We start from the raw sequence: 21,080 nt of genomic DNA, 5'->3' as shown, positions 1-21,080 counted from the left end.
GTCCACATCTGGGACGACAAAAATATGGGTCCCAGTTCTGGAGTGAAGCCAGGCCGGGGCAATGCTCTTGGGAATGGGGCACTTCTAGAAGGACTTTGTCCGCAGTCCACTTGAAGTGTAGGTATCCTTAATGAGGTCATTATCCTGTCTCTGTATGCATGTGTATAAGTGACTTCGGCCATGTCTGTCTCTTTTCAACCCCATGGACTGTAACCCGCCAGGCTTCTCTGTCCATGGGATTCTCCAGGCAAGAATACTGGAGTGGGTTGTCATGCCCTCCTCCATAGGGATCTTCCCAACCCAGGGATCAAGCCCAAGCCTCCTGCAGTGGCAGGTGGGTTCTTTACCACTAGCGCTACCTGGGAGGCCCCCAGTTTATCTCCTGTGGCCTCTTATTTCCATCAGTTGCTATCCTGAGACAAGAAGAATCCAAAAATCAGACTGGTGCGGTAGCTGTCTGTCTTGGATCTGTTTGGGCTGCTATATTAGAATACCACAGGCTGGGTGGCTTATGAACAACAGACATTTATTTCTCAGAGTTCTAGAAACTGGGAGGTCTTCCCTGATAGCTCAGTTGGTAAAGAATCTGCCTGCAATGCAGGAGACCCTGGTTCGATTCCTGGGTCAGGAAGATCCACTGGAGAAGGGATAGGTTACCCACTCCAGTATTGGGTTTTCCTTGCGGCTCAGCTGGTAAAGAAAATTCGTGCAATGTGGGAGAACTGGGTTCAATCCCTGGGTTGGGAAGATCTCCTGGAGAAGGGAACAGCTGCCCACTTAGAGTATTCTGGCCTGGGAAATTCCATGACCTGTGTAATCCATGTGGTTGCACAGAGTTTGGCTGAGCAACTTTCACTTTCAGAGACTGAAATGTCTAATATCAAGGTGCTGGCAGATTTAGTATCTGTTGAAGACCTGCTTTCTGGTTCATAGACAGCTCCCCCATGGCAGAAGGGACAAGGGAGGTCTCTGGGGCCTCTTATTTTTAGCCACACAGCTTGTGGGATCTCAGCTCCCTGACCAGGGATTGAACCCAGGCAATGGCAGTGAAAATGCTGTGTCCTAACCACTAGGCCACCAGGGAACTCCCCTGGGGCATCTTTTCATAAGGGTACTAATCCCATTCCACTCGTGAAGGTGAAAACCTCATGACTTAATCACTTCCCAATGGCCCCACCTTCAAATATGCTCAATATGCAGATTCAGTTTCAACATATGAATTCGATTGATGGTGGGTCTGGGGCAGGGTGTGGGTAGGGGGATTCTGTATAGTGAGGTTCTAACAACACCCCTTCCACTGTGGACTTTAGTGATGGTAGGCAAAGACTGGGGAGGATTGGATCAAAAAGTAAACTCTGGTTCATCAGTTTATCTCTTCCTTTTGGCACCTCTAGGTTGTTCTTTTGTCTGAATTCCAACACTAAGCTTTCTTAGTGTCATTTGCTGTGTGAAATTATAATCATTGTGTTTACAGGTCAGGGTGAGTGCTATGTGTCATCAGTAGGTAAAGAGCCCATCCCCTATAAACGGAGCTGTTGAACACAGAATTAAATGGTATGTTTTACTGAGCAACTCCCATATTTATGAAACATCAATAGTTCTCAAATTTATGTGAAAAAAAATCACTTGAACATGGTGTTGAAACAGATCACTGGGCCCTCCTGCCAGTGTTTCTGATAAAGTAGGTCTAGGGTGAAACCTAAGAATTTGCATTTCTAACAAGCTCCCATCTGCCGCTGCTGTCCAGAACCAACCACACTTTGAGAACCATCGGCTTGCAGGGACCTTGTAAATCCTGTGACCTCACAGTAAGAGTTAAAAAAGACATGGTGCCAGACATTTTTGTTTTTTTTAAATCACTGTAGTGTCTACAACCAGCACTACACTCAGAGATTACCAAATAGCTAACTACTATAACTTCTTTTTTTCAGTATTTTTTTATTAGGTCTCAGCCTTCAAAATTGGTATTTCGAGCAAAAAAAAAATGAAGAAGAGACAAAACCACCTGATGGTGCATGGCCCTCTCAGTTATCGGGTGCCTTGTGGTTACAAAACAACTTCCCTTCCTATGTTTTTGCAAGTGGTAGAGAAACTCCCTGAGTTGTGATCTCTTCACCAAACCCAGTTCACCACAGGTGCTTGTCTTTCCCCTGTAGCACAGCATGCAAGGTCTTAGTTTCCCGACCAGGGGTTGAGTCCATGCCCCTGAAGTGGAAGCACGAAGTCCTAATCATTGGATCACCAAGGAATTCCTGGCACTCTGGTCTTTTGATATCAGGCCCAGGCTTTTCACCAAATTGTGGAAATTGTGCACAGAGTTGATATAGGCAACAAAACTGTACAGGTGAACGCTTGACATCCCAGGGTCTGAGCTGAGAGTAGTCAGGTCGGCTTTAGGATCCAGCGGCTCTTCATCTGCCATCCTGTTAACACATGTGCCCTCTCCCACCATGCCGTGGCCTCATCACCTTTCAGGTGCAATTCTCTGCTCCAGCTTGCGGTCTCAGGCACCATTTCCCCCATCCTTGTCCTTGCTGCTCCAAGCCCCTGGGACCCGAGCATCACCATCCTGGGTAGCAGCTTTGAGCCAGCCTCCCCCCTAAATCCCCCAGGTGAGCTCTGAGCTCCTTCCTTCTCCTCCACTCTCCACTCTGTGTGGGGTCCCTCAGGCTGGGGCAGGTGCTCCTGACCCTTTCCTCCCTCCCTGCTTTCAGGCACGGAGGGGCGTTGGGTCTTCTCCATCTGCAGGGCCAGGAGCTGGCTTGGGCCCTCACTAGCAGCAGTGTGGTGGTAAAAGTGGGGGCCCCTGGGACTCTGAGCAGTTGTGGTAAGCATGGGGTGCTGGCCAGTATCTATAAAGAATAGATACTGGCAGAAACAGGAGTAGATGTGGGCAGCAGCTGCAAATCTGAGGTTCTGTGATCTGGGGAACTAAGGGTTCCTGTGCTCCACTTTGAGTCTTGGTGTATCCAAGACAAGCAGCTTTGTCCCTTCTTCCAGCCAAACCCTGGAAGGGGTGGCAATGGTTGCCACCAGGTTAGCTATACCCAGGAGCCTGTTCCTACCAAGAGGAGTGTTCATAACCAACGGCTGCTGCAAGAGGTGGCTTGAGCCTCCCTCACCATCTCCATTAAGTCTCTTGAAATAAGTGCAAAATCTAATTTTATGGTGTGCATACCTCGTCTCCTCATTCCTTCAAAATACACTACATCCCCTAATCCCTCAGATAAGAACTTCTGGAACCTCCTCCATCACTAATCTCTACCTTAGGCGGGCAGGCCGAGAACCAATGGTCAAGGACCAGGGACTCAGATCCCGCATTCCGCAGGATCTCAGCCCATGGCGCCTCGGGCAGCAAAGGTGCCAAGAACCACCTATCACTGGCACATGGAATCTTCGTCTCTGCCGTCTTCTCCTTTGGTTGCGGGAGAGCCGTCTTACATCCTTATCCTCGTGGGGCAGCTGGGAGAGGAGGCCTGTCTGGAAGGAAGCAGAGCGGCTCAAGCGCCCCAGAGCAGGGGCTGGGTAGAGGGAGGGGCGTTTCTCGGGGTTCAGACCTCAGCATTGGGAGGGGAGGGCCCGGGCCTCCGGCGATTGAACCACCGGCCGGACTCCGGTGGGAGATTTTCGGAGCCGCTGAGGAGAGGGCGGCGACGAATGGGATGAAAGGGGTCCCAGGGTCCTGGCGCTGGGCAGGAGGCGGCGGAGATGGTGGGGGAGCCACCTACGTCTTTCCGGTTCGTGCTTCCCTCGGCGCGGGCTGCCCCGTCTCCAGAGCTAGGCGTTGGGGTCCTTCCCACCGAGCGCGCACCCACAGGATCTCCTTGGCGTCCCCAAAGCCCTGGGCCTGACTGCGAGCCCCTACCTTTACTCTAGTCCCTGGGGCGCGAGCCCTCGCCCAGCGCCCGGCTTCTCATTCGACGGCTGGAGGGCGCGCCCCTGTGTGTAGCTGCCGCGTAGCTGCGCACGGGTGAGCCGAGGCCGCTGCTGGTGGCGGCCGCAGGAGGCAGTCGGGCGTCCTTGAAGCGGCAGGACCGAGGGGGGCTCAGACCACCGCCCAGAAACTAGAGAGCCGCTCGGTGGCGCCCAGGAGCAGCTGGAGAGGCGGGGCGGCAGGTCACGGCGCAGGCTGCGAGGACGGGAGGGCGAGCTTCCAGTCCCCGCGGCCAGCAACCCCGTGTCTCTCGGCAGGTGCAGGGGGCGGCTGAACGTCGTGGGCCCCCTACAGTCCCCGCCGGCGGGTCAGCGAGGAAGGGGTGGGGGCAGCCAGGCAACGCGGAGGTCGGGGCTAAGCTTGGCTGGGTGGCAGCCGGCGGCTTCGCGGGAGGCGGCGGGGGCCGCGACCGTGAGGGGCGGTGGCAACGTTTAGGTGCACCCTTGAGGAGGGCAGCGGGGCAGCCCTGAGAGTGACGTGAGGTTACAGCCTTAAGGACAGACCTAGTCCCTCAGAAGACTGTTGGGAAAAGTGTTGAGCCCGCCTTCCAGGCCAGAGCAGGTAGAGTAATAAATATCAGAAAAGGAGGTCGGGTAAGTTGCAAAGCACACGTGCAGACTGGACTCCCTCGATTTTCTTTTACATCCAGGATCTTTGTCAGCACAGCAGGTCCCATCCTTGATCTGTAGTAGTCCCGGGAACTTAGAGCTGGCTGCGTTAGCAAGCTGAACTGGGAGGCAGAAAGGCGGGGGTAGTTTAAGTCAGCAGTTCTCAGATCGTGGTGGCTGAGCCATTAGCACCACCTAAGTTGCTAGGTATACAATTTCTCAGCCTCCCTCCAACCTCCTGAATCAGAAGTTTAGGGGAGGGTCCCATTATCTGTGTTTTAGTCAAGTCTCTAAGTGATTCTTATACACTCCAGAGTTCGGAAACCACTGCTATAAAGAAACAGAGCCTTCCTGTCTGTCTGGGCAGTACTGTTCCTAAGTACTTTATACACATTATCTCCATTATTGCAGAAGTGGAACGTGTGGGTTGGGCCTCTTCCATTTTATAGTTGAGAACATGGGATTAGAGAGGTTCAGACAGACAAGGAGCCAGCCAACCTGAACCAGGCTTTCAGATTCCAGCTATTATTTCTTCCCACCTCTCTGGCCCCTCAGCTCCCACCTGCCATCTGGCAGCACTCCTACTGTGATGTGAATGTAGACAAGGCCACACTGGGGTTTCCACGGGGAGACTCTGGCTTCCCTGCTGTATAAGCCAGCTTCCCATCTGTGAGGAGCCGTGTGCTTCTCTTCCTTCCCCCATTTCATAGCCAAACGCTCTATCTCAGTTTCTGGCAGGGAGTGATGCCTCAGAGACTGACATTCCCTGGATTGATGAGGAAAGGGTAGTATTTGTCATACACCCCAACAGTGAGTTCTGCCTGCAGCTTCTGGCAGGTATTGGCCCCCCCACCTTTCAGCCTGGTCTAGCCCTTTTCCTTAGCCCCTCCCATCTAACCACCAGCTCTGCCCTGTGAACTACCCAGTCTTGCACAACTCAGGAATACTTGGGAGCTGGGCTGTCACTTGTGATGCCAGAATGGGGGCATTCTGGTCTGCTTGTCAAATTATCTCTTGCTCTGAATTGTCTTCAACAACCTGCAAGCTCAAGGATCCCAGAAAAGGAAGCATACAAGCTTGACAGAAGTCCCCCCAAACTCTCCCATCCTCCCTAAATGCCTGGCATTGCTCCTCATTCCAAAGTTCAGGGCTAAAATTAACCACGAAACTGGAAAAAGTACATACGCCCCCACCCTCACCCAGCAATATCAGTTCTTTTACTCATTGTCATGGAGAGTCACGGAGAGGTGGAGATTCAACTAAACCTCAATTGCTGTCTTTGCCTTTTGAAGATCTGCCAATGCCAGGCTGAGCTCCAATTGGCCAACTGCATGTGCCCAGAGGGCATGGAGCTGACTGCGGATAACGTCACCTGCATGGGTATGTCCTGCCTGTGTCTGAGGTCTGGACTCGTGGGACCATGGGAGGGGAGGAGCAGTAGGGCACTGGGAAGGATATCTGCTGTGTGCCAGGCACTGGGCTGGGTGTTGGGCAGGGGATTAGAGGTGTATCAGTGCTTGCTCTACCTTTATGGAGCATGTAGTCTAGTGGTCTAGAGTGGTAGGGGAGATACTGATCACTGTCTCTATATATGTCTATATTTATATCTAGATATCTACATATATCTTGTAGTGACAGTTGCCATGGGAGGTGTAAAGTGTCTTAGGGGTGATGAGGAGGGAGCAATTGCATTCATTTAGGATAAGTGAGGAAAGCATCATGGAAAAGTGAACACTTGAACTGAGTATTGAGGCATTACTAAAAGTTGGGGTAGAGGGAAAGAGAGGAGTTTCCCAATGGCGAACCTGCCCACCCCCTCAGGCCTTTGATTCTGATGGTGGCTGTGATGGTGGTCTTGACACTGAGCCTTCCTACGGTGTGTGGGGTCCTGATTCTGGGCACAGAGCACCCAGCAGGGATGGCTGATTTCTTCACTGAGCCAACAGGCTTCTGTGGGGTTTCAGGGGCAGATAGTTGATTCCAAATTTGCTGGCATATTGAGTGCAGCACTTTCACAGCATCATCTTTTAGGATTTGAAATAGCTCAACTGGAATTCCATCACATCCACTAGCTTTGTTCACAGTGATGCTTTCTAAGGCCCACTTGACTTCACATTCCAGGATGTCTGGCTCCAGGTGAATGATCACACCATTGTGATTATCTGGATTGTGAAGATCTTTTTTGTACAGTTCTTCCGTGTATTCTTGCCACCTCTTCTTAATATCTTCTGCTTCTGTTAGGTCCATACCATTTCTGTCCTTTATGCAGCCCATCTTTGCATGAAATGTTCCCTTGGTATTTCTAATTTTCTTGAAGATATCTCTAGTCTTTCCCATTCTGTTGTTTTCCTCTATTTCTTAGGACTGATCACTGAGGAAGCCTTTTTTTTTTTTTTTTTTAATCTCTCCTTGCTATTCTTTGAAACTCTGCATTCAGATGGGACTATCTTTCCTTTTCTCCTTTGCTTTTTGCTTCTCTTCTTTTCACAGCTATTTGTAAGGCCTCCTCAGACAGCCATTTTGCTTTTTTTCATATCTTTTCCCTGTCTCCTGTACAATGTCATGAACCTCCATCCATAGTTCATCAGGCACTCTATCAGATCTAGTCCCTTAAATCTATTTCTCACTTCCACTGTATAGTCATAAGGGATTTGATTTAGGTCATACCTGAATGGTCTAGTGGTTTTCCCTACTTTATTCGATTTAAGTCTGAATTTGGCAATAAGGAGTTTATGATCTGAGCCACAGTCAGCTCCCGGTCTTGTTTTTGCTGACTGTATAGAGCTTCTCCATCTTTGGCTGCAAAGAATATAATCAGTCTGATTTCGGTGTTGACCATCTGGTGATGTCCATGTGTAGAGTCTTCTGTTGTGTTGTTGAGGGTGTTTGCTATGACCAGTGCATTCTCTTGGCAAACTCTATTAGCTTTTGCCCTGCTTCATTCCGTACCCCAAGGCCAAATTTGCCTGTTACTCCGGGTGTTTCTTGACTTCCTACTTTTGCATTCCAGTCCCCTCTAATGAAAAGGACATCTTTTTTTGGTGTTAGTTCTAAAAGGTCTTATAGGTCTTCATAGAACCGTTCTCTGCCAGGAGAGAAGTGGCAAACTCCCCTGGGGTTCTGAAGAGTAGAAGCCGCTGGGGAGGCCTGAGAACAACGTTTATTTTAATGGGCATCTGGAGAGGTGTCCTGGGCAGGGGGGCGGGTCAGGGTAGGCCTGATGGGCAGGTAGAGAGTATGGCAGTGTTCCTCCCATCCTTGGTGAACCAAAAGAAGTGGCAGGACTCGTGGTGGATGAGGCTGTCCGGCCTTGAGCTCCAGATCAGCAAGCTTCACATCTCCACCATGAGGACAATCCCCAACCCCTACTACTTCCAGGTGAGGCTTGGCCCAGCCTAGTCCTGGATGCTGCCCCCAGGGCTTATGAAGGTTTCCTCAGCTAATTTCACTCTGCTCAGCTGAATCCTCTCCCTCCTTCTGAGAGCCTAATGCACTCTGAATCCCCAGCCTCCATCCTGCTTCCTGCTGTGGTGAATTATGGATCCCAGTAAGCATCTCGTCCAAACCCCTTGTATAGAGGAGATGGAGGTCAGAGAAGCCCCAAAAGGGGAAGTAACCTGGCAAAGTCAGCTATCATCCCAGTTCTGGGATGGTAGGAACCCTAAATATGATTCCTTTGGCATAAGGATTTTCTTCACCCCAGAGCATCTGCAGGGACCTAAGGGAAGACTTAGCACAGAATCCCACCCCACCACCTTACCCCACACCTGCCCTTTCTTCTGCCCTGACTCTGCCCTGGTCACTGTCACCCCTGCAGAGCTTGTCCTTGGGGACATGCCATAATGCAGAGAGCTCAGACCCTCAGAGAGGGCCAGTTGGGGATTTGGAGGGTGAGCAGGGGGACAGGAGCAGTAAAGGAGGCTCTAGACCCTCAAGGACCCTTCCCCAGACCCAACCACCCACTCCCTTTCAATCTGCCTTTCTGCAGAGCCCTGGCCCGTGGTGTCTTTGGAGAGGCCTATAAGGGACTGGTAATTGGCCTTCCTGGGGACCCCAGCCTCCTGCAGGTGACTATCAAGGTGAGAGGGGTGGGGCTTCTGACAGAGTAGAAGAGAAGGGTCTCTGACGAAGGAGTCATGGCTGGAGATAGGGTCAGCCCGCACTCTTGAAATGTCCGGGGTGCTCAGGAGCTCTGTTGTCGTCCTCCCTAGTGAAAGTCTCTCAGTCACGTCTGACTCTTTGTGACCCCACGGATAGTCCATGGAATTCTCCAAGCCAGAATACTGGAGTGGGTAGCCTTTTCCTTCTCCAGGGGATCTTCCCAATCCAGGGATCGAACCCAGGTCTACTGCATTGTGGGCAGATTCTTTACCAGCTGAGCCACCAGGGAAGCCCCTCTCCTCGACTAGACTCTGCCAGAACTCTGCTGTCCACAGGATGGGCTGAATTTCCTCACCGAGGCGCTCATCATGGGGCACACCTGGGGCCAGGGGCGGGGGTGCAAGAGGGAGGGAGGCACCCAGACCCACCTGCAAAAATAGCTTCTCTTCACCCTGGGGCTGGGAGGTAGCAGCTCTAGGGACACAGAGCTCCTCTCCAGCCTTGTGGAGCCTAGAGCCTGGTTTCTCTCCCTGCTGGTGATGGGGTATGTGCACCACCAACTCAGCGAGTTCAGCCATCAGAACATCAGAATACTGTGAGTGCATCAGGGCTACCTCTGGCCTAATTCTGCTGGAGTTGGTGTCTGGAGGGGACATGAAGGGTTTCCTGAGTCAGGTAAAGACCTGTTCATGGGTCCCCAAACGTGTATGGTCTGATGTGCATTCTGCCTGACCCAGGCCCAGCCATCACCTCTGGCCATGCAAGACCTCCTCCAGCTGGTCGGGACATAGCCGAGGGTTGCCACCACCTGGAAGAAAATCACTTTATCCACTGGTCGCAAGTGATCTAGCCCTGGGGACTGCCCATCCTGCTCCCACCCCAAGGAATAGCCCTTTTAAAGAAAAGATCAAGGCTGGAGTTCTGGCAGTGATTTTTTGCCTGACTCTGCTGGGCCACCAGGAACTGCCTTTTGAGCTGCACTGGATTCAGCCAAGTGGCCAAGATTGGAGACTTCTGCATGCAAGCAATATCTACAGGTGTAGGACCTGGGCATGTGATGCTCCAAGGGAGTTTACTAGCACCTTCAGACCACTTGAACAGCTCATCACTCCCTTCCTCCCTCTTGTAGGGCCAGTTATTACCACAAAGGGGCCCAGGCTCTGCGGGGGCGGGGGTGGGTGGGTGCGGGGGGCCAGAAGCCTCCCTGGAGGGCATCTTTACATCCAAGACAGACTCCTGGTGATAACATGCACTCCACTACCTTAGGTCACCTCATGTGAGAGAAAGGGAAGCTGTTCCTGATGGGCTCCACTGTACTCGGTTCCCGCCACATGTGATGCAGGTCTTTAAATGCTGCTCTGGGAGATCTCACTGGGCTATATACCCTACCCTGGGTGCAGCAGTCAGGAGGTGCTGACTGTGTCATGGGGCAGGAGGGTGGGGGATGGATGACCCTCTCAGTGTGAATATGGAGTGTTGTCTTGAGGGGGAGGTTTTTCACTGCCAGGGTTGGCAATGAACTCCTCTCCCCAGGTAAGTATATTATGACTCAGTGTTGACAGCATCAGCTGAACCTTGTCCTCGTTTTGCCAGCATCTTGGAACATCTTCAGTACAGCACTCAGGTGTACCACCTGACCTGCCCCAACCATCCTGGACTTGGGAACCAGGAGGGAAACCATAAAACAACAGTGAGCCCCTACTCCTCTACCTTCCTATTAAAGAACCCTGTTGTGCTGAATTCACCCCTTTCAATGGAATGAACCCATCCTGGGGGAGGAAGGCGCTGGGGAGCCTGTCTCTGGGGGGCCTAAGATCTCCACAGGCCCAGGAACTGAGTCTGGGGAGGTTGAAGAACTTGGGAGGGAGCCTCCTTGGTCCCCAGCTGCCCTTTGGCCTCAAGTCCCCCGAATCCAGGAGTAACCAACCTTGGAACCTTTGGAATCTCACCTGTGGTTCCTGGGTGCCACAGGGTCCTAAGGGTGAGGACTCTGGCACTGATGGTGACAGTTCCTCCCTGCACTCCTCCCCAGGCTTCTAGGTGGCTTGTGTCCCACGTAGCCTCTGTCTCCTGCAGTCTGTGCTGCATGTCTGGGCCTGTCTCAGGGCTGGGCTGGCACCACTGAACTCTCCATCCTGGAAACCAGTCTCAGGCCTCCTGGGCAAGAGCCTGGCCACTCCCAGCCTTTGATATGTGGGACTAGAGGCCACCCCCACCCACAAGGTGTAGGTGGGGAATTGAAATTGCCTTCTGCATTTCTCTGGATTGCCCTTACCCCATTAGCATCTTCCACCTGGGCAGCCCCCAACGCTACACATGCCTCTAAAAAAGAGCTCTTCTCATAGGCCACAGTGATCTGAGTGCACCTGACAGACGCCGGGGAACCAAGAAAGAAGGGACCAGAGGGAAGGAGGGGATGGAGCCAGAGTCAAAGCTGGTGTCTTTGAGTTTTATTGGGAAGGGGAGTCCATTGTAGTGTGGGAGTTCAGACCAATAGCTCTATTGCCTGTGAAACAAAGTTCTTTATCTGGCTTCTCTGGAGAGGTATGGAGGAGCCCTCTCAGAAGAGCTGGGCTGAAGAAGCAGCCACTTACCCCACTCTCCTCCTCCCTCCCCCGCTTAATTAGTGTCATCGGCTCTAGGAACACTGGGGCTTTTAGGGGGCCAGGCCCTGCGCGTGCATCGTGTCCCACAGTGGTTGGCACTTGTCCCTACAGGGCCGTATGCACTGCCCCGCATCGCGGGGTTTCAGTCTCTCTTGCCTGCATGCATGGTGGGGACGCAGGCGCAGCTCCATCTGTCAGACCCTCAGGTCAGCAGGGACAGGGGCCCAGCCTCATCTCTCGGCTAGGCTGGCCAGGATGCCAATGAGATTGTCCAGCCCCAGCAAGTAGCCGTCCTCTCGGTTGCCCTCTTCCCAGGGCCGCCGGTGGTCCAGGGTCTGGCCGTCAGGGAGAGGCGTGGTCTTGCCAAAATCGATGAGCCACACGCCAGCGCGATGGCAGTGATCATGCACGAAGAGGAGCGAGCTGCCGATCACCTGCGAGTCCCCCACCGTCAGGCTACGGCTCTAATCCGGAGAAGCCCTCCACCCACTTCCACTTCCCTCACAGACCACAGACATGTGAGCCTGCCCCTCTTACCTCGTGCCTCCTAAAGAACTCAGAGACTTCCAGAGTGTCCCGGATCTGCTGCAGGCGGTTCAGATACCTCCTCTGGAGAGGGTGGAGAAGAGGAGGACAAATTAAATACCAACTGAACCTCTGCGATTATGAGATTATGAAGAATGCCACGATGCATGCTTGGCTTGGCAAATACCATGGTGAGGAAGGCGCAGGCCCCCACGTGGCGTGCAGCCCAGAATTGTTGTAAAGCAATAACAGCGCAGTGCGATAAACACTGGGATGCGGGTTACGTAGGGAAGGGTGTGGCGTCAGATGACCTGACCTGGGGGCACCCCTCGGTATGAGGCTCCCCAGTATCTCAGGGTCCTGGGATCCCACGCTCACCAGCACTTCCGCATCCCCTTGCACAAATTCCTCAAAGACTCGGATCACCTGCTCCCGGCTTCGCGTGGTCTTGAAGTCGGTGCTGCAGGAGCCGTCGGCTTTCTGTAGAAGGTGGGCAGAAATCGTCAGGGGCCACGTGTGCGCCCAAAGGGAGAGGATCTGGCTAGAGCAGCGGTACCTCCCGGGACGTTGAAAGCCAGGGACGGCGAGACGGCCGCCAGAGGGTGCCTCTTCCGGGGGCAGTCGGGGTGGGAGGTCAACACGGAGGGCAGACACCGCACAGTGGGGCTGGGGCGGAGGAAGGGCCCGGGAAGTACAAAGCGACGCGGGCCTGGCCCACCTTGATGCCCTCGATGCGGAAGCCGAGAGTGGTGCTGGAGCTGATGCCTTCTCGCCACTGCATGTAGCGCGGCTTGGTGACCGCGCGCTGCGCATGCTCCTCCTCGGTGGGTGCCTCAGGGTCTACCGCCAGCATCTTCTTGTACATGTCCTTCCGCAGCTTGGGCCGCTCGCGGGCTTTGGTCAGCTCCTCTTCCAGGTAAGTCCTACGGAGGCGCAGGCAGCGGCGCGGCGTGAGCGGGCGCACACCCGGACCTCGTCGAGCACTGCCTTGGGCACGCGTAGAGCGCTCGTTCCCTCCCTGGGCCCTTTACTGGTTTCCAGCCGCCCCGCGGGGCACGCGTACCTGACGCCCATCTTGCAGTCTAGTACGCAGGGCCCATCGAAGCCGTCGAGCAAGTCCTGCAACTGCAGGTAGCTCTCGCCGTCGCGCTCCACCACGCCGTGGAAGGCGGGCACGCAGCCGCGTAGCGCATCCGCCATGAGCCGCGCCAAGCAGTAGCGCTCCGGCTCCGAGCTGCGCTTGAGGATCAGTCCGCTGGTGCCCGCTGCCTTGAAACTCCCTGAGGGCAGACCCTGGTTAGTGCCGCCTAAGTTCCTTCCTCCCGGCCTCCGCCCCCGGCACCCGCCACGGCCCCGTGCTCACCCGTGTGCCCCGCCAGCTGCACCCAGGCGTAGCGCTTCTTGAAAGGGCTCATGACCGGCAGGTTCACCATGGTCCGGATCTTCTGCCAGTGGCTTTTCTGAAAGCGACACGACCCCGGTCTGCCAGTCAGCGTCTCAGCAGTACACAAGCCCTCCTTCCTCTGGAACATGGTCTCGCCCCGTCCCACCCTACCCTGAGCTGCTCCTGCCTGGAGCTTCAGCGGCTCATTCACTCAGGGAAGTTTATCGTGTGTGGCGGACCCTGAGACAAGCACCTGGAGATGACAGATATCCAGTGTGCTGAAAAGAGCCCCAGCCTTAGCGTCAGAAAGCTCAGTTCTGCTGCTCCACAGCTGCATGGACAGGTTACTGAACTGCTCGTCGAGGTTTTAGGACTTTTGTGAGGAAGACAGTCTCATGATGTTAAAAAAAAATAATGCAGATTTTCAGGTCTACCACAGGGAAATTCTGAGCATTGCACTTTTACCAGTGCCTTGGGATATTCTGGAGCTTGAGAAGCCTCTGAGTTCAGTTTCTTAATCTGTAAAATGGGGAAATAACCACTCTCACCAGGTTGTTGTGAATAGTAGTAAATGAGACTTGAGTGTAACACCATCCACCCCCTGCCCCATTCCTTGGCATGAACCACTGCCTGCACAAATCTGGATTATCATTTAATACTTGGGACCATTGGTTCCTCTCATTTAGGGGAAAAGACAAACATGGAAACAAATCATTACACAGGCCCAGGGCAGGGAGGCCAGCCTGGTAGGGCCTGAAGAAAGAATGGCTTGGTGCTCCCCAAGGCCCTCTTCCTATCCTTGGATGCCATCTCACTCCCTACCAGTTGACAAGGCCAGGGTGCCCCAACCTGGACCCAGAAACCGAGGTTTTGAAAATGGAATACAGAGAGGAGAGTCTGTCATCTTAGATGAAACTGAGAGGGAAATTGAGATTTTGGTGTATCTGATTTTGGTGTATTTCAGAGTATCATCTGATACTCTGAACCTTTCCTCTTCCCACACCAAGCTCATCACTCCTGTGTCTGCCCACTGGAGTGCACAGGTTTGCTCAGACCTGAGTGTGTCTGCTGCCTCCTTCCAGGGCACCTGCCTTTTAGAGGAATGACATGTGTGTGCCTCCACAGGGCTGGAGCCCAGGAATCCAGCTCTCACTCAATTCACTAGCGTGAGAGGGAGAACTGGGGTGGAGGCTTAAGCAGAGGAAGCTGCTGACTATAAAACCGCTTTTCATGGAGAGGAGATGGGAGTCAGTGACAGAGTACTGGAGGGGGAGTTCGAAGTTGCTTCCAGTCTTGGCTGTGTCACTTTCTAGTTGAGTGAACTCAAGTGAGAATTTCATCTGTGTGAGCCTGTTTCCTCTGGACCTAGCTGTTGCTATAACACAAGCCACCATTTAGTGACCGCCCACTGCACGCCAGGCTTCTCATCTCCAACAGACAGCATTGCTCCTGCTTTCCTCCCGAAGTCCCTACATGGCACAGTAGGGTGTGATCACGTGTCCAATCCCCAGGGATCTGGGGGTGTAGCCAGAAGCAGCCCACTAGAAGCATGACATCTCTTTCAAAACTCCCTTTTTCACTCTTTAAATATATACAAGGTTTGCATTATGCTGCATAATAAATCCAAGTTTTATTATAAAACTCTCCCACCTCCAAATCCTCAAATAAAATTCCAGGAGGATGTATGTGCCAGGTACATTGAGTGGCACATCCTATACCCTCTTCCCCCACACTCAGTTTGAAATTCATGATGCTGCTGCACATGTACAATAAGTGCTGGAGATGGTAACTACTGCCATTTTACAGAAGGCAATCAAAGTTCAAAGAGTTAACATTCCTGCTGTCCCTGCTTCCAGCTGGTCTCCCAGTGTCTGCCCTAAGCTCAAGTTCAAAACCCACCCCTATGTTCCAGTTGTTCCAGCAGGTTCCAGAGGTCAAATGGACCCTGCATGAAAAAGAGCTTTGTACAAGATGAAGCAATTTGCAGCCACAAGGTGGTGTGTTTTGAACCTTGGGGAAACATTGAGATCTGCCTGGGGACCCCTCTCTATTGGCTGGACACCTTTAGTTTATCCAAAGGGATGGGTTTAGTGGTGGGGCTTCAAGAAGCTTTAGGGACTTACTGGCAGAATTTTGGGAGACAGTGGGGCCAGAATGGACTTCATTATAGGGTTCATCTAGTTCCATAGCTACCCCAGTAGAAGATGGAATCAGCCTTGGGTTAGGTGAGATGGGAGAACTGCATCGTCCTTTCTTCTGCGATCATGTAGGAACAGTGAGTGAGGCTGCAAGGTGAAAGGTGGACCTGGTAGAAGAGGATTTAGTACCTGCAGTCCTGGGCTACTGCCTCTTGATTGATGTGTGATAATATAGCATTGACTTGCTCCCAAACTGAGATAACATCAGGTTATCTCTCCATTCTCCCCACCCCAGTTTTGTGAGATCATATCAGCAAGAGCAGCAAAGACTAAGGTTGTTTCCAGCCATGTGGGTTACAGAAGGCTTTCAAACCCATTATGCCATTTGAGCCCTCCCAGCCACCTTCTGAGGTTGGTTGGTAATGACAGGATTTAGTTCCTCTGCCAGTAATGGATAGGGTCAGATATAGAAGGAGTTGATGCAAGCATCATGGAATTCTGCCATCTTCATCTAGGGAGCTACCTCCCCCAGGGAACATAATGCATATAGAAAGATGCATATATCCAGAATGGTTCTTGGGGAATCATTCTTTGGCGAGTGGGTGGGGATTTTGGCACATGAACAACAGCAGGGAAGATATTTTTGAGCAGGTAAGGCTTTTATTGTGTGAATATCAGAAAGCAGATTTATTATGTTACAGAGTGAAACCTGGCTGAAAAAAGGGTTAAAACCCCATCGCCTGTCCAGGCGAATAGAAGTCTGAGAAAGCATCGCACAGCAAGAGGCTACCCAGACACCTTGGGACAAAAAGCTCAGGAGAGCTGACCATGTGAGAGTCTTTGATGAAGTCACAGGAAGACTCTCTGATAATTCTTCACCCATGAGGCTGGACAGGGAGCATCTCTCTCTGGGCAGAGCTTAGCTGAATATTAGCCACAGACCCTCCTTTGTCTGAGCTCTATTTAGAAGCCCTGAGGATTCCGGCTTCTTGAATCACACCAGACACTCTGTGTATCTTCTGCCAGAAGTCCTTTGCTTTCTTTGTCTTTGGTATTCATCTCCCCTCTTCCTGACTTCATGCCCTACCTCCAGCCATCCAGACTCTGGCTAAAGCTCTCTACCAGCCCAACCCCCTTGCCATGTTCCCAATACTTTATCAAATAAGCACTCCTGGTGGTGGTGGTGAGAACAATCAGTTTAAATTTATAAAATGATTTGCACCAAGGTATAAGTGACCCACGACTTCACCCTCCCAGGGGCATTTGCTTTTTAAAAAGGAAGTCTGTTAACCTAAATTCTGCTCTATAATTAGTGAAAAGTGAAGTGTGGGAGTTCTGGGCCCAGGACAGGATCGCATCCAGGTCTCCTTACCCATCCTGGAGCACTGAGAGAAGAGAATCAAATGAACAAGAGTCAAACAACCTCTCTTCTGCTAGAGCAACACCCCCAAAATTGTTTTAAGAGGCAGACAAGGCCTAAGAATGTCATGCCAGCTGCCCTTGGGGACAGGCCCCCCAACTCCTTTCTTGGCCTGTATGGTTTTTCTTCCCCGTGACTCATCCCTCTACCGTAGGAAAGGAAGCAGGAAGGAGGCAGGCTGCCCAGCCCCAACCACCTTGAGGGGGAGCCCAGCTCCAGGCTCTGGGCACAGTGTGCCGCTTCTAGAAAGAAAAGGTGAAGGATGTACAAGCCTCGCAAAGACTTCCCGCTATTCACATTATCCACCCAGGCCGGAGTTGTAAGGGGCTGGAGAGCTGAGAGTTGAGGAGTGCTGCCGCAGCACCCTTCTCCCAGGCGCATCCTTCACGGTCAGCCAACCTATGGGCTCTGCTTCCTGCCTGGAGAAGCCCTAAAGGCAGCCTAGGCGGGCGCGCTGTGCCGCTCCGTGAGGCAAAGTCCGAGCCGGGCCCTTCCACGCGGACGCAGGCGGCCTCTGTCAACAGCTCCTGGCTTATCTGCCACCGCCGTGGCTGTTTGCCTTCGGGGAGGCCCCGGCGGGCTGGGGGTTGGGAAGGCCTGGTACTCGCAGCCTTGGAGCTGGAAGGGCCCTCCACGGCCATCTGCTCCAGCTCCTGCCGCGCCGGGTGACAGGGAGGCCCAGAGTGGGAGAGGCCAGCCGAAGACGCCCAGGGCACAGCTGCAGCTGGTCCCCGGAGTCTTGACCCCAGCTGGCCTGCCTACGTAGTAAGCAGTCCTGGGCCGCAGGTCCTCCTCCGCCTTTAGGAGGAAGAGTGAAGCTGGGGGCTGCCCTCGTGGCGCCCTGCCTCCAGCGCCCGCCTCTCAGCTCTCAGAGATTTCAACGGGGGAAGCGTTGAGCCCACAGTTACTGCTCTGGATTTTCGGGGGTGGGGAGGGAGGAGTCCTTTCACTGCCCCTCATCACCGCCTTAGAAACCCTCGGGCGGCACCGCCTCCTTTCTGGGGCCAGGGTTACACCAGAAATGTCAGGTGTCAGAGGTACCCTTACCCCCGGGGAGGAGAGAGGGACTCTCCGCACCCTCTACCTGGTGTCGGGGTGGGTTCCTGCTCTATGAAACTTTTTCCTTTTCCCTCTTATGTCACAAACCACGTCGCCTTGAGGATAATGTAAGTCTCAGGGGTAAGTGAATCACGGAGCCACTGCAAGCCATTACAGTGACTCTCGCGCCCTGTCCAATCCGAGCGCGGGGGAGCCTAGGTTCCGCGGGCCCGGCCGCCCCGGCGCACGTCCGCTGCTCTCACCGCCCTTCTGGGCAAGCCCCGAGCCACCAGAGCCTGAGAGCGCCCTCCGCCTCTCCCTCAACTCCAGGGACACTTGCATAACGTGGATCTAGAGCAACTCCTTCTCGTTGACCGCGGATAGTTATTTAAAGTATTTGGCCTTGATTAAAACAAGGGGGACAGAATGGCTATCCTGGGCGCGGTACGACCCGGAGGGGCAGGCACGGGGAATGACTGCACCGCACCCTAGCCTGGGTTATCAAAGGGTCAAACCTGGCCCCAGAACATCCAGGCTACCGGGGGCGGAGATCGGCAGGCTGGTCCCACCCTCTCAGCCTCAGTTTACCTCCCCCCACCCTCCCCGGCCAGAATTAGGAGCAGTAAAGCGGAGGAGGGCAGCGTTGCGCTGCCTGCCTAAGCTCGCTGTCCCGCGCCCCTCCCTTCCCCGCGTCCAAGCCTGGTGCGGGCGCCGGGAGCAGACGGCAGCAGTTCGCGAGCGGAGCCTGGAGCTCGGCTCCACTCCCACTCAGGAGAGGGAAACCGTGGCAACGGCGGGGGTGGGGCCGCGGCGCGGGAGAGGGGGCGACAGAAAGGGAGGCTCGTCCTCCGGTCTCGGCGAGAGTTCGCCGGGCAACGCTAAGCCCCTCCGATCCCTCTAGCCATCTCACGGCCGGCAAGTCACGCTGCCCCGCCGCCCCACCGGTCCCCGTGGCCGGTCTCGGGGATTCCTCACTCTCTCAGACGCCCCAGGGCCCGGGTCGGGACTCGCCTGTAGAACTGGAGTAAAAACTGTCAAGGCGAAGGGTTGGCCCGGCGCCTCCCACCGACCCCACTGCCTAAAGAGGGAGAAGGGGACTCTCGGGGGAGGGAGCTTAGGGCGGGAGTTGGTCGGCAGAGAGCTCCAAGCAGGTCCCTGCTCCGGCCCCGCCCCGCGGCCCGTACCTGACCCACGTCCTCGCTCGCTTCCAGCTGCACGTTGCCGCGGCTCCGGCTCTCGCTGTCGCTCAGAAGATCGTCCTCCGAGTCCTCGGGCAGCGACGAGGAGCCAGTGGAGGAGAGCGACGAGGTGGAGAGGCGGCGCGGCTGCTGCAGGTGCGACGAACCCACGGCCGGGAGCCAGTTACCCTCCGGCTCGGGCGGCCCGGGGCTGGCCGGGGGCACGTCCGGCTCCTCGGCAGTCACAGTCAGCTGCGGGATCACTGGGGCAGGGGGAGCCCGCGGAAGCCCGTTGGGGACCTGTCCCCCGCGCCGCTTGGCCCCGCGAGCCCGGGGCTGCCCGGCGGCGGCGGCAGCAGCGACCGCAGCGCAGCGCGCCTCGAAAAGCAGGCGCAGCTCCCCGACGCTTCGGCGCGGGGCCCGCTCCAGCCCAGGGCTGCAGGGCCCCGCGCCTCCCGGCCGCGCCATGCCCGTCGGGCCCCCGGGCAGGGTCATTTCCCGGTAACAGAGCCGCGGCGGAGCCCACCAGCCCGCGGCGCGGCGGGCACTGGAGACGCTCGGCGCCCCCGGCTCGAGACTGCCCCGAGGCGGAGCCTGCGCCGCAGCCCGCCTGGGCCCCGCCTCGGCCGCGCCCCCCGCCCACTCCTTTCACTTTCTGAGAAAGCGCGGGCCTTCCTGGGCTCCTGCCCAGTCTCGAAGGCTCCCTGTTGCTCCGGGGGTGGCCGGGAAGCCCAGGCCTCCTGGATATACAGAAAACCCGGGCCTGGCCCTCGCGGCCTCTCAGTGCCCACCTTCGCTCGGGAAGGTCGGAAGGATTGCTCCGCCCCACGCCGCACTCGACACCCCAACTCCACCGGGATTCCTTCAGGAATTCCTCCAGGGCAATTCCAAGGGCCCTGACCCCGCGGGGGTGGAGCTGGCCCGGCTTTGGCTCTGGCACCCGGTCCCCTCGGGCTCCATTCCTCGGTGAACCCATTCTGGGCTAAGGCGTCCAGGTCTCGGGGGCTTTTCCCCCCTCTTCGGCGCGGAGTTCAAGGCCTTCGGCTTCCCCAGGAAGCCTCACCCCAGGGCGTGTGCCCAAGTGGGGACTGCGTCTTGGGAACGAGCTGAGGCTTTCCCCACTCCCTATCCCCGAGGCTGGCGGAGTACAAGGTCAGGGGGCGGGGCCTGGATCTCTCCACGGTTTCCTGGCTGAGACCCGGGGAGCATCCCAGGCTGCTGGCTGGCGGAGGCTGGGGTGGGGGCGGCGAGCTCTTGTTCCTCCTTTCCTTTTGGAGTTTGGGGCTTGGAGTCTACTGTGGGGCTGGAAGTAAGTCATTCCTCCTCCTTGAACTGCTGATTTTTCTTGACAGGGTTCTTGTCCTCACAGGATTGCTGTGAGAATAAAATGAAAGATGTGATATCTCGTAATGGTAAGAATAATTTTAGTGTGGGCGGGAGAAAGAGCCAGCCTCAGGTTCACCACACTCCAGATGCGATTTTAGGCAGTCTAGTCACCGTTCCAAGTCCATTTTCTTACTTGTGGATGTAGGTAAACCTCACCTGACCCACAGAGTTGTGGCTGTGAAACTGGGACGAAGGTGCTGATGTTGGAGAAGGAGCTCACACACCGCAGCGTGCTCATCAGTAGCATCGTTGTGGTAGATCTTTGGCCACTTTGCCTGTTAGTGGTCAACGGAGCTGCAGAGGCTGCTTGGTGTAGAACTCAGCATTTCACAACATTTCCTGTTTTTTCTCCAAATGCCATGAGAGAGAATCTCTCATTGGGGATTATGATGCCTAGAGATTACTGGGGGACCTGTGGGGATACAGCCCTCAGAAGAATGGCCTCTGAGTTGATGAAGACAGAAAGGAACTCTTATCTCCTTTGCCTATCTCCCCCTTCATCCAGAATTCAAGAATGGCCCAGGAGGAGAGAAAAGGAGGGTTCAGAGAGACAGTGAGCACCTTCAGCAAAGAAGAAAAGGGAAACTCCCTAGGGAAGATGGATGAAGAAAGATTGAGTGGAAGAAAGAGTGGGAGGAAGGAGGAAAAGTGGAAGAAATGAAGGAGTAAGAGAAAAGAAATACAGAAGTCTGAATATTCAAATCCTCTGTGGAGAACCTGGGAAGCCACATGGCTACCTTCTCTGGGGCACAGAGGTTTGGA

The 21,080-nt window shown here is 54.6% G+C and overlaps 1 protein-coding gene and 2 pseudogenes across 1 annotated transcript; 2 read left to right on the top strand and 1 right to left on the bottom strand.

Annotated features, from left to right (window-relative positions):
* The first annotated feature begins 2,450 nt into the window (after window positions 1-2,450).
* Window positions 2,451-4,404, top strand: LOC136172609 (leukocyte tyrosine kinase receptor-like; annotated as a pseudogene).
* Window positions 4,405-7,779: 3,375 nt separating this feature from the next.
* LOC136172608 (leukocyte tyrosine kinase receptor-like) lies at window positions 7,780-10,683 on the top strand (annotated as a pseudogene).
* A 449-nt stretch (window positions 10,684-11,132) lies between these two features.
* On the bottom strand, window positions 11,133-19,486 carry ITPKA (inositol-trisphosphate 3-kinase A). The gene is made up of 7 exons (XM_065940992.1): window positions 18,939-19,486; window positions 13,138-13,234; window positions 12,838-13,054; window positions 12,493-12,697; window positions 12,153-12,254; window positions 11,787-11,858; window positions 11,133-11,683 (listed from the first exon to the last, which is right to left on the bottom strand). The coding sequence occupies exons 1-7, from the start codon at window positions 19,425-19,427 to the stop codon at window positions 11,480-11,482; spliced, it is 1,386 nt and encodes a 461-aa protein (XP_065797064.1). The 5' UTR covers window positions 19,428-19,486; the 3' UTR covers window positions 11,133-11,479.
* Window positions 19,487-21,080: the final 1,594 nt, after the last annotated feature.

The sequence above is a fragment of the Muntiacus reevesi genome, chromosome 7 (assembly GCF_963930625.1).
Source record: "Muntiacus reevesi chromosome 7, mMunRee1.1, whole genome shotgun sequence".
NCBI classification, from domain to species: Eukaryota; Metazoa; Chordata; class Mammalia; order Artiodactyla; family Cervidae; genus Muntiacus; species Muntiacus reevesi.
This window is presented reverse-complemented; position numbering and strand designations above follow the sequence as displayed.